Below are 12,500 nucleotides of genomic sequence, written 5' to 3'. Positions count from 1 at the left end.
CACAGCACTGTGACTCACATTCACACTCTCTCTCACAAACACAGACACACACAGACACACACACACACAAAGACACACACACACACACACACACACACACACAGACACAGACACAGACACAGACACAGACACACACACACACACAGACACACACACATACTTCACCGACACTTCGATTCACGAACCCCTTAAGCTGAATTCCCTCGAAAGCCATATGCTGAGATTCTTGTGTTCCTGGTACACAGATACACTGACCATACACACACACACACACACACTCACCATCGTCATCATCATCCCCGACCGCCATAGTAACCGTGTGTGTGGGTAGAAAGTCTCCTCTTGCCTTCTCACTCCCTCTATCCACTCAGCTCTCCTTCCTTCACTCTTTCTTTCCCTCGTTCTCTCCCTCTCTCTGTCACACTGGATCAGGGACGGGCAGTGACAGGCACGGCTCTGTGACCCTGCTACTGCAGCGCCCCCCCCCCTCCTCTCTCCCTCTCAATCCCTCTTTCCCCTCCCTCTGTCCCTCTCTTTCCCCTCCCTGTCTCTCTCTCTCTCTCCTTCCTCTTCAAGCAACAGCTGCGTCAAATAACACAGAATAAAAGCCCCCCAGTGTGTGTGTGTGTGTGATTGTGTAAGAATATATTGTTTGGCTGAGGGTGTGTGTGCTGTCCCTAAAGGTCAAGCTGTAGGTATGATTATGAGTGTTTGGGGACAAAACAGACTCAGGTTTCTCCAGTTCCACACACACGCACGTGTACACACACACGCACGCACACACACACACGCCAGGGTATCCGTTAGAAAAATTTGGTGCCGGTCAACGTGTCCGGGAAGATTTCAATTTGTCGGACAAACGGGAAAAATTCCGGTCATCATATTAGAATATAATAGGTGTTTGTCGCGGTGATTAGCTGTTGTGTAGCCTATATACGCCATTTAATGTCCATTTCTCATCCGATACGATTAGATCGCGAACTATATAATAATATAGGCTTTCATGATTCGCATGCGCTACTATGGCATAATATGTCCAGGGCTGCACGCGCGCCACACTGGGCAGCCTAGTCAGCTTTGCTACTTTGAATTACGACTGTAGGCTACTTTAAGATGTTTATTTCAATTGCATTAATGAGATTTGAGTATGTAATTGGTAATTATTTTAAGTATGCCTAGTTTAGCTTTTGATGGCTATTTGAACGGACTGCATCGATCGATCAATGAACGGACATTACGTTAACTGGTGTGTTAAATAGTTTCACGACAGTAATGTAAGTTTTTTATATTCTCTTTCCAGTTGTACCCTTTTTATCAATAAAACAACGTAATTTCTATAACCACGTCTCGCTGATTGGGAAGGCATTAAGTCTAGCTGCCTGTCAAATCATACTTTCTCGGACTCGGGAGTATGAGAATGGGGAGGATGTATCGGGGGGGATACACACCCGTGGACTATTTCACCTTAGTGGCACAAATTAAACTCTAACACTATAGATAGACTAAAATGATGGACACCGACTGAATAACTGAGTGGGGGAAGACAGGTCTCAAATGTGAAACAATTATAACATTTAATACATAAAGATAAAACATACACCAATATATATTGATATCCCTAAAATCAAATGTAGTGTGGTATTGTCAACCTAATCTAATCAATCCTAATCTAATGGTACCAGTAGCCCAGGTTGTCGATAGTAGCGCACTACTCCCGTAGTACTTCTCCCGACTCAGGGCTGGAACGGGCACGGCAGGCTCAATCAATGAACGGGGTTGAGATGGCCGCTAGCGTCCTTTACTAGCCGCATCTCACGGCCCTCGGTGGTCATTCACTGTGCTCTAGCACATCCAAAACACGCAGAACAATAACCTTGACTCCGGTCACTGCAGTGGTTTTATTTAGACTAGATCAAACTAAATTACGGTAACTGACTAAACTACAGTACTCGCGCCGTTGAGAGACAGGGTTGCCAGATGGGGCGGGTTACCGCCGAATGGGCTATTGGGTTTAGCGGTTATTTTCACCGGACAATATGACCGAAGAGGTTTAAATATGTCGGACTTCAACAGATTTTATCGGACAAAGACCGGTAATTACCGGTTAACGGAAACCCTGACACACGCACGCACGCCCCATTCTGATGATGTCACTCACTGACCTTCTGCTGTCCCCTCAGGTACACAGTGCAGGGACAAGCAGAACACACATACCACCCTGAGCGAAAGTGTGTGTGTGTGTGTACATACCTAGGTTTTTAAGTCACGGTTCGGTACGTTTTCGGTACAGCAGGGTAAAAATTATCCCAAAACAAAATAAAGTCTGTCAATACTGCTGCAACCCGTAAATCAATATTCTCTCAAATAAATAAAACATAATAAACATAATAGGGCGTTTGTTATTGCTTTGGCCCGGTCTGGATTGTTAGCGAGAGGCTGCTTCAACACCATGGGGAGCTGGGTTTGCATTTCACTGTGTTTTTTCTTGTACCTGTGATGTTCACATCGGGTGACGCCGTCTCAAATGCATGAGCGAGTTTGACGTGTTGCCAGGTGCTGCATACCTGATCGTAGGTGAACAATGCCGGCATACAGCTTTGGTCTGATCCACCTGTCTCTGTCCATCGTCATTGTAGGAAACTGAGAAGCCGTAATGTTCCCAAACAGGAGACTGAGGGGATGCTGGAGGAACTTCAAGCTCTAGTTGAACTGCGTTCGCCATAACGGCAGGTGAAAAACTACTGACTCTCTCTCTGTGTGTACGCGCATGCGTACTGGCTGAGGGTGCGTTCGTAAATACGCTCTGGAAATCTGATCAGGGCTCATGGAATGCCTCGTCTAGTCCAATCAAATGACTTGCTCTATGACGTTGAACCCAGTGTGCGCTCCGGCGCTCTCAGAGCAAATTTACGAACGCACCACCTGAGATTACTTCTGAACGTGCAGTACGACACGACGCTGCATTCGTTCAGTTCACACACGAACCAGACCGAAAGACCCGTACCGAAGATTGCCGGTACGTGTGTGTGTGTGTGTGTGTGTTTACATTCTGTTTCTCTCGATCATCTCTTGGCTCCTCTCTGTATGTGTGTATGTGTGTATGTGTGTATGTGTGTGTGTGTGTGTGTGTGTGTGTGTGTGTGTGTGTTGTGGTGTGGTGTGTGCATTTGGCTGCCGGCAGTGCTAAGCATCTGATCTGAACATTGGTCGTGCGGGGGTTAAAGCCAACCGCCCCCTGCTGCCACCAGAGACGGTATCATGGCAACAGCCCTCCCCCTCGCCTCAGCCCACCCCACCCCCCCTCGCCTCAGCCCCCCCCACCCACTCGCCTCAGCCCCCCCCCCCCGGGTTCTCTCTGTCTAAGGAGTCAACACAAACACTCACACACCACCACTGTGGGAGCTACTGCTAACCTGAGACAACAGCAGCCAAGCTACACACTAGAGCTTTATAACACTACAACTACACACTAGAGCTTTACAACACTACAACTACACTAGAGCTTTACAACACTACAATACAACTACACACTAGAGCTTTACAACACTACAACTACACTAGAGCTTTACAACACTACAATACAACTACACACTAGAGCTTTACAACACTACAACTACACTAGAGCTTTACAACACTACAATACAACTACACACTAGAGCTTTACAACACTACAATACAACTACACACTAGAGCTTTACAACACTACAATACAACTACACGCTAGAGCTTTACAACACTACAATACAACTACACACTAGATCTTTATAACACTAAAATACAACTACACACTAGAGTGTTCGAACCCAAACCAAAAACACTACATTACGGCTACAGAACACACACACATCAGACATCAACTACAGCACAGGTATACCAACACTACAACACACACCACACATGTCTGCAGTCGGACATTCAGGAGGGCTTACATCACTAATCCTATTGGACCCTCTGACAGACCCGATGGCCTCACACACACACACACACACACACACACACACACACACACACACAGAGAGAAGGCTTTCAGCTCTAATACACCTGATTCTGCCGTGGAAGGTCAGTTCAGTTGAATCAGGTCAGTTCAGTTGAATCAGGTCAGTTCAGTTGAATCAGTTGAGTTCAGTTGAATCAGTTGAGTTCAGTTGAATCAGGTCAGTTCAGTTGAATCAGGTCAGTTCAGTTGAACCAGGTCAGTTCAGTTGAATCAGGTGAATCAGGTCAGTTCAGTTGAATCAGGTCAGTTCAGTTGAATCAGGTGAATCAGGTCAGTTCAGTTGAATCAGGTCAGTTCAGTTGAATCAGGTGAATCAGGTCAGTTCAGTTGAATCAGGTGAATCAGGTCAGTTCAGTTGAATCAGGTGAATCAGGTCAGTTCAGTTGAACCAGGTCAGTTCAGTTGAACCAGGTCAGTTCAGTTGAACCAGGTCAGTTCAGTTGAACCAGGTCAGTTCAGTTGAACCAGGTCAGTTCAATTGAATCAGGTCAGTTCAGTTGAATCAGGTCAGTTCAGTTGAACCAGGTCAGTTCAGTTGAATCAGGTCAGTTCAGTTGAATCAGGTCAGTTCAGGTGCTGATCTGCTTTAGTGGAGCCATGCAGCTAAAACACAGCACATACCTGGGCCCTGCAGGAGTGTGTGTATGTGTGTGTGTGTGTGTGTGTGTGTGTGTGTGAGTGCGAGTGCGAGTGCGAGTGCGAGACCAGGAGATTACTGCTCTTGTCAAACACAACCAAGGGACAGACAGATGGAGAACTACCAGACCAGAGGAGAACCCCTGTGACACTACAGGGCGTGCACAGGGACAAAAAGGTAAAAAGGGATGAAAAGCAAAAAGGTGAAAAATAAATCAGCGAGAGTACTGACCGTGACTGGGGCTGAGCGCCATGTTCCCAGAATTCAGGGCTTCATCAAACCGCCCGAATATGGTCTGTAGCCTGGGGAGAGAGACGAGAGATTAGCATACGCATACGCACACACACACACACACACACACGCTTGCATATCAGCACGCATAATCACTAATGGCGCTTTTCCATCAGCGGCCCGCTTCGGCCCGGCCCGCTTCGGGTCGGGTCGCTTCGGCCCGCTTTTGAACAGTTCTGGTTTTCCACTATACACAACAGACCAGGAACTAGTAGGAGGAGTAGGAGATAGTAGGCGGAGTTACGCGTCATAAAAGCGCGCCATGGTGGTGACGTATATTTTCACGAGACAACACAGCCACAACAATAGCGACATGGAGGAACTTGAAGCTATCGTATACTTTTTCCTCGGCATGTGGTATATTACTAACCGTGATTTTTTTGGGGAGAGAAAGAGAAAGAGGAAGCTATGTACACATAATAAAGTAATGTTTTTTTAACCCTTAAAACCACTGCCTTCACTTGTCTGCTTTATGAACTGTAGTATCATTGTGTGCCGTGTTATTCACGGACAAACACGGTGCCCTTTGCGGGTTAATAACTTCGGTTTACCGTGGGTTAGGATAACAATTTAAACGTGTCCGGATAGGGGAGAGGACAGGGTATCTGAAACCATTTGAATGGTGTCGATACGACACTGTTATCACGGTTGACACCGATGGTGAAGTTAGCAAAGGAGTATTGTGTTTGTAACACCTCCGGTGTTATTCACGGGCAAGGACGGTAAACGGAGGCACCCTTTGCGGGTTAATAACTTCGGTTTACCATGGGTTAGGATAACAATTCAAACGTGTCCGGATAGGAGAGAGGACAGGGAATCCTAAACCATTTGAATGGTGTCGATACAACACTGTTATCACGGTCTATGACACAGCGCGGAGCGAATTCCCTGGTAGAAATTGTCTCTCCACCTCCACAGCCGGTGTCATTCACGGGCAAAGACGGTGCATAATAGCGATTTTTGTGTTATGCTTGTTGTAAATAAAAGTTCTATGATGCATTGAAATGACATTAAACTAAGATAATACGATGGTCAGCATAATTTTTCGAATCTTTATTAATAAGCTATTACAGAAACTGTAGTGACATTTTCCAAGAGCGAATGTGGTATTTCAAGATGGCGGTTAGCGAAGAAATCTATGAATATGGGATGACGATTTCCATTGACCAATCAACGGTGTGCAGCGTCACACGTCACACGCAGCCTGGCAAAAAGGTTCCGGGTCTAAATTTAGACCCTGGTATCGAAGGGGAGCTAAAGAAGCGAGCCGAACCGACCCGGGCCGACAAATGGAAAAGCGCCAAAGAAGCAGGCCAGCCCGGGCTGGCCCGATAGTGGAAAAGGGGCTTAATGCCTCTGAATTGTATCCCACACATACTGTACACACATCTGCACTCTCACTAGTATCACCGTGCGTACTACACACCCACCACACACACACACACACACACACACACACACATACATACATCTGGAACCTAAAGGACACTGACTACACACTATGTGCTGTAGGGAAACAACAGTCAGCCAGAAAGACAGCCTGCCAGCCTATCAGACTCAGAGTCAGTCAGCCAATCGGCCAATCAATCAGTCAGTCAGTCAACTAATCAGCCAGTCAATCAGCTAATCAGTCAGTCAGTCAGCCAACCAGCCAGCCAGCCAACCAGCCAACCAGCCAACCAGCCAGCCAGCCAGCCAGCCAGCCAGCGGGTGTGTCTAGCATGCTGGTATGAGGAGATCAGGGAGGTATGAGTATCTAACAGCAGATCAGCAGTGAGGTATGAGTCTCTACAGTATCACGTCTGACCCTGGCTGCTCTCAGAACAGCATGAATAACATGACAGAGCAAGACGCTAAACAAAGCCTGCTAGGCTACACACACACACACACACACACAAATACACACACACACACACACACACACTCTCTCTCTGTAGAATCCGTGACGGCATAACACACCATCGAACACGAACACGCACACACGCTGTCCTTAAATGTCACGGAATAGGACACTCATGTCTCCCAGCTACATCATTTCTGTGTGTGTGTGTGTGCGTGTGTGTGTGTGTCTCTCTCTGTCTCTGTGTGTGTGTGTGTGTGTGTGTGCATACACACCGTCTTCAGTCTCAGCTTAGCTCTCCTGATTACTGACGATTAGCGTAGCGACAGGCTCCTCAGCTGCGCAGCATTTCCACACTGCTCTCTCTCTCTCTCCCCTGTTTTCATTAGCCTACATTAGCATTCCCGTCCAGGTTTTCGCCTCCGAATTAGCTTAGCGGTCGTCCCACCATTAGCATAGCAGCGCCCTCATTTCCATAGGGGGCTGATTAATATGGCTAGCTTGTGGCTATGTAGTGTAGCGTTAGCTCCTGTGCTCGTGACACGCTGGAGTCCAACGGCTCTTTGTATCTAACATGGTGCAGAGGCTCAGAGAGGGAGGGAGGGAGTGAGGGAGGGGGGGAGGGAGGGCTCAGGGAAGAGAGAAGGAGGGTGAGAGAGAGAGAGAGAGAGAGACAGCAGGGGTGGAATGCACAATTACGGGGCACGCGTCAGGGCACCACCCACCAACACACAAACACACCCCTTGAGGCACCTCACACAGGGCAAGGAAGGGTTAAATCTGAGACCTGGACTGTGTGTGTGTGTCGTCTGGAGCGAGACTGAGGAGCAGGGCAGTGTGCATGACAGCGTGGATATTCTGTTCCCCTTTACATAACCTCCCTGACACACACACACTTCAGGGGGGGCTGGGCCAAACCGAAGTCCTGTCAGCACAGAGAAAGAGAAACCTGCCCCTCCCCCCCCCCCCCCTCTCTCTCTTTCTTCCTCCTGTTTTCTCTCTCTCTCTCTCTCTCTCTCTCTCTCTCTCTCTCTCTCTCTCCCTCCCCTCCTTCAGCATCGCGCTTCTCATCCATTCCTCCTCCACTCCATCCCTCCATCCCTCCCTCCTCCCCTCCATGGCTCCAGTACAGACAGGAGACTTATATAACCCTCAATACATCTGCACAGCTGGAGACTCTCACATCCCCCACCTCCCCTCCCTCTGTCTGTCTGTCTGTCTGTGTGTCTGTGTCTGTCCGTGTCTGTCATAATCATGCTCTTGCTCTCTTCCTCCCCCTCCTTCCTTGCACACCCTCTCTCTCCCTCCTCCCTCCCTCCCCCTCCTCCTCCTCCCTCCCTCCCCCTCCTCCTCCCTCCCTCCCTCCCCCTCCTCCTCCTCCCTCCTCCTCCTCCTCCCTCCCCCTCCTCCCTCCCTCCCCCTCCTCCTCCCTCCCTCCCCCTCCTCCCTCCTCCTCCTCCCTCCCCCTCCTCCCTCCCTCCCCCTCCTCCTCCCTCCCTCCCCCTCCTCCTCCTCCTCCCTCCCTCCCTGTGTTATCTGATCTCAGGTCTAGAGAACTGATATGTGATCTGGTCATCAGGCCGCTGGCTGCAACGTCGCATTCCTGCAGGAGACGGAAACAGCAACACCATGGAGACACACACACGCACGCACACACACGCACGCACACGCGAACACACACACAGTGTCTGTTTGCATTAGAATCCGCCTCAATCTGCAAAGCATATGACAGACAGGCCCTAGCAGTCACAAACATGAGACTCAAACAGCTCAGTGTTGACTCATATAGAGAGAGAGGGAGGGAGAGACAGAGAGAAGGGGAGAGAGGGAGAGGGGGAGAGAGAGAGAGAGAGGGGGAGAAAGGGGGGGGACAGGGTGAGAGGGAGAGAGAGGGGGAGAGAGAGAGGGAGGGGGAGGGGGAGAGAGAGAGGGGGAAAGAGAGAGAGAGGGAGAGAGATGGAGAAAGGGGGGGGAGAGGGTGAGAGGGAGAGAGAGGGGGAGAGAGAGAGGGAGGGAGAGAGGGAGGGGGAGGGGGAGAGTGAGGGAGAGAAAGAGAGTGGTGTGTGCTCAGAATCATCAACACATCAGCTGGACTTCTCAGCCATGTAACCACGGCGACCAGAGCAGGCGGCGGCCACTGAATGGACCTCTTCACAGACGACCCGTAACACACACACACACACACACACTCTCTTGTGTAACCGTAACACACTCTCTCTCTCTCTCTTTTGTCCGGTACATAAAGAGCGTTTGTGTGTGTGTGTGTGTGTGTGTGTGTGTGTGTGAGGGGCAGAGTGGAGCATGGTATGGCCTGGGACAGAGAGAGACCAACACCACGGGACTCTCTCTCTCTCTCTCACACACACACACACACACACACACACACACACACACACACACACACACACACACACACACACACACACACAGCAACATCAGCAAAAGCCAGCCAAGCACAGCTGCTATCAATAGAACCAAGCAGCACCAGCATTTCCTTGTCTCAGAGTTTGAAAGGCTCTCTCAACTCACACACATTCATTTGAAATGATGCGATTAGCTAATCGCAAAGCCTGCGATTTGCCTGCGATTTGGGATACGTCATACAGCGCGTCGGATTCAACGTCAATGAACGTCAACGTCAATGAACGTCAACGTCAATGAACGTCAACGTCAATGAACGCACACGCACAACAACAACATCGCACGTGAAACGCCCACGTTTCGGTAGCTAGCAACATTCATGGTGGATAAATGGCTTCAGCAGAACCAGAAGCAACGTTGGACGATTTAGTCCCGAAGAAAAGCAGCACTTCTGTTGTAAGTATTTCGGGTTTAGGACGACTGATGTGCAACAAAAACAGGTGTTGTGCACGACCTGTCGTGGAACAGTCGCTACATCCAGAGGCAACACCACAAACCTGTATCAGCACTTGAAAAAGTACCACAGGCAGCTCTATGACGAGTGTACGGTCAGAAACGGAGAGTGATGGCCCCGCGGTGGTGTAGCGGTCTAAGCACTGGCCGCTAGTGCATGCTGCCCACCGGGGCCGGGGTTCGTATCCCGGCTCGCCAGATCCAGATATGGCCGAGGCACACGGGAACCGCTTCCGAGGGGGGTATAGGAGTAGTTCTGGACTAGGATCCGTCGCGCAACACCGCCCCCGTCTGGTGTCGGAGTAACGGTACTGGGCTCGAGGAGCCAGTCAGCCTAGTCTGCCTGGCGGCCTCCTCTGGGACTGCCGACCACGGGGTCGTGCGGCGGATCCTTCGCAATAGGCAGGGGATAATTGGATGCTAAGTTGGGTTAAATTGGCTACCAAATTGGGTGAAAAGGGGATAAAATCTGAAAAACAAATTAAAAAAAAAAAAAAAACGGAGAGTGAAAGTGAAAGTCCCGTAGCCCGGTCTAACGTTAAGCAAACTAGTGTTTCAGAGTCGTTTGCGGCTGTTACACCGTATGAAAAGGGCTCACGAAGGCACCGTGAAATAACCAATTCCATCAAGCATTACCTCGCTAAAGACATGGTGTTTATTAACACTGTGAGCAACAAAGGGTTTAAAAAACTAATCCAAACGCTGGATAAAAGTACTAACAACCGATCTGCGGTCGAGCCGTGCACTTCATACATTACGACGAGTTGAAGAGTTGCCAGCAAACGGTATACTTTTCCTGCTTTATCTATTTATCTATCTATCTATACAGAAAGGACCTATTATTTTTTACTGGACATTTTTATTATCACTTTATTTAACTTGATTGCAGTATGTGCAATATTTAGATGCTGCTCCTGAGCCATAATTGAATAACCTTGTTTGTAGAAAGGTCCTATTTTATTTTGATATTGGAATTGTAAAAAATGGTGTTGCTGTTTAAAAAACCCATAAATAAATATGTTGTCCCAATTCATATCTTTTAAGTTCTCATCCTTGCATTAGAATTAGAGCAGTTAATAGTTTGATGGTATCATGTGGTAATGCTCTCTGAAAATAGGTGATAGACAGATTCATCCAATCACCTGCCAAGTATTTTTTGAAAGTACCTGCCCTTTTCCAAACAGCTTCCAATGAAGCTTTCCTAGATGGTTGTGTGAAACAAACCACCTGAGTCAGGTTAGTAATGCTCCATCACATGTTTTAATCTGAAGCTTGATTTGAAAGCAACCCAACTTTAAAGCAACCCAATGTAAGTTTAGTTCTTTCACTCGTAGCTCGGGCTGTGGGGGTGCTAGAGGAGGGAGCCTCTAAGTCCCCTGAAGACGTACAAACAAACGGCACGTTGATACGACCTTCCTAGCCGGAGATATGGCCACACTTTACAAAAACTTCCTTTTTTTTGTGTGCTATTTTTATTTATTTTTATCGCAAATTAAATCACAATCGCAATATCTGTCCAAATAATCGCAATTCGACACACACACACACACGCACAGAGACAGATAACACACACACACACACACACACACACACTCACCGTGCGGCAGGCAGGCCTCTCTTGCTCAGGTCTAGACGGACCTTCTCTCCCACGTGCCGGTACACATCCACCAGGGTTGCTATGGCAGCCTCCCGTACCTGCAGCCAGACACACAACATCCCATAATAGGAACATCAGCATTTCACCCCAGTGAGTCAGCGACCAGACAGACCCAGACAGACTCAGACAGACAGGAATTGCAATTCTCAACTACAACACAGCCTAGTTTAACGAAATTGCATCATATAAATGTAGGTAAAACAATAGTAATAGATTAGGACATGAACAATAGTCTGGGTAGTGTAAAGTAGTCATGTGTAATAATATCATCTGTTGTAGTGTAAAGACTCCACGTGCAGTAGGGACAGTAGCAGCAGTACATACAGGAGCTTCTGCTGCATTTCACACAGAATCACAACACACTTTTCACAACACATCAAAGTAAACACACACACACACACACACACACACACACACACACACACACACACACACACGACACAACAACACAACGATGAAAAGTGTGTGACATATAAAACAAAGTGTTAACAGCCACCCTGAGGGGACACGACTGACCAGCATGGTGATGTTGAATTACTGAAATGGTTAACATGTGGTTAGGGTGAAAGATGTGGTTAGGGTTAAGGGTTTGGTTAGGGTTAGGCTCAGAGGGTTAGGGTTAAGGGTTTGGTTAGGGTCAAGGGTTTGGTTAGGGTCAAGGGTTAGGGTTAAGGATTTGGTTAGGGTCAGAGGGTTAGGGTCAGAGGGTTAGGGTTAAGGGTTTGGTTAGGGTCAGAAGATAGGGTTAAGGGCTTGGTTAGGGTCAAGGGTTAGGGTTAAGGGTTTGGTTAGGGTCAGTTTTAGGTTAGTATATATATAATGGGATGCTGGTCAGTAAAGTCCTATTAGCCTGAATAAAACGACTCCAGATGAGCAGAACAAAAAGTAACAAAAACTAAAGTCCAACATAGTTCAGCTAAATGAAAGTCAGCCGTGTTTACAAGCCTGCAGCTCTTCTGCTGTTGACGACATGATGAGGCCAGCTGCCTGGAACAGAGCTGCTCCACTACAGGGGGTCTGGGGAAGGGGGGGGGTCTGAGGGGATCTGGGGGGGGGGCTGAGGGCCAGAGGGAGTCGCGGGGGGGGGGTCTGAGGGCCAGAGGAAGAGGGAGTCGCCGGGGGGGAGGGTCTGAGGGGGGTCTGAGGGCCAGAGGAAGAGGGAGTCGCGGGGGGGGAGGGTCTGAGGGGGGCTGAGGGCCAGAGG

The 12,500-nt window shown here is 48.6% G+C and overlaps 1 protein-coding gene across 1 annotated transcript in view; it reads right to left on the bottom strand.

Annotated features, from left to right (window-relative positions):
* Positions 1–12,500, bottom strand: part of clasp2 (cytoplasmic linker associated protein 2) — a gene marked incomplete at its 5' end in the record, with an annotated part of 82,752 nt that overhangs the window by 56,310 nt on the left and 13,942 nt on the right. The window contains 2 exons of the mRNA XM_080525322.1: positions 4,866–4,936; positions 11,237–11,334. Of these exons, the coding sequence (XP_080381448.1) occupies positions 4,866–4,936; positions 11,237–11,334 (169 nt within the window). The remainder of the gene's footprint in view (positions 1–4,865; positions 4,937–11,236; positions 11,335–12,500) is intronic.

This window comes from Nansenia antarctica (assembly GCF_963989245.1).
Source record: "Nansenia antarctica genome assembly, chromosome: 3".
Taxonomy (NCBI): domain Eukaryota; kingdom Metazoa; phylum Chordata; class Actinopteri; order Argentiniformes; family Microstomatidae; genus Nansenia; species Nansenia antarctica.
Note: the sequence above shows the minus strand (reverse complement) of the source record. Positions and strands in the feature narration are given on the sequence as shown.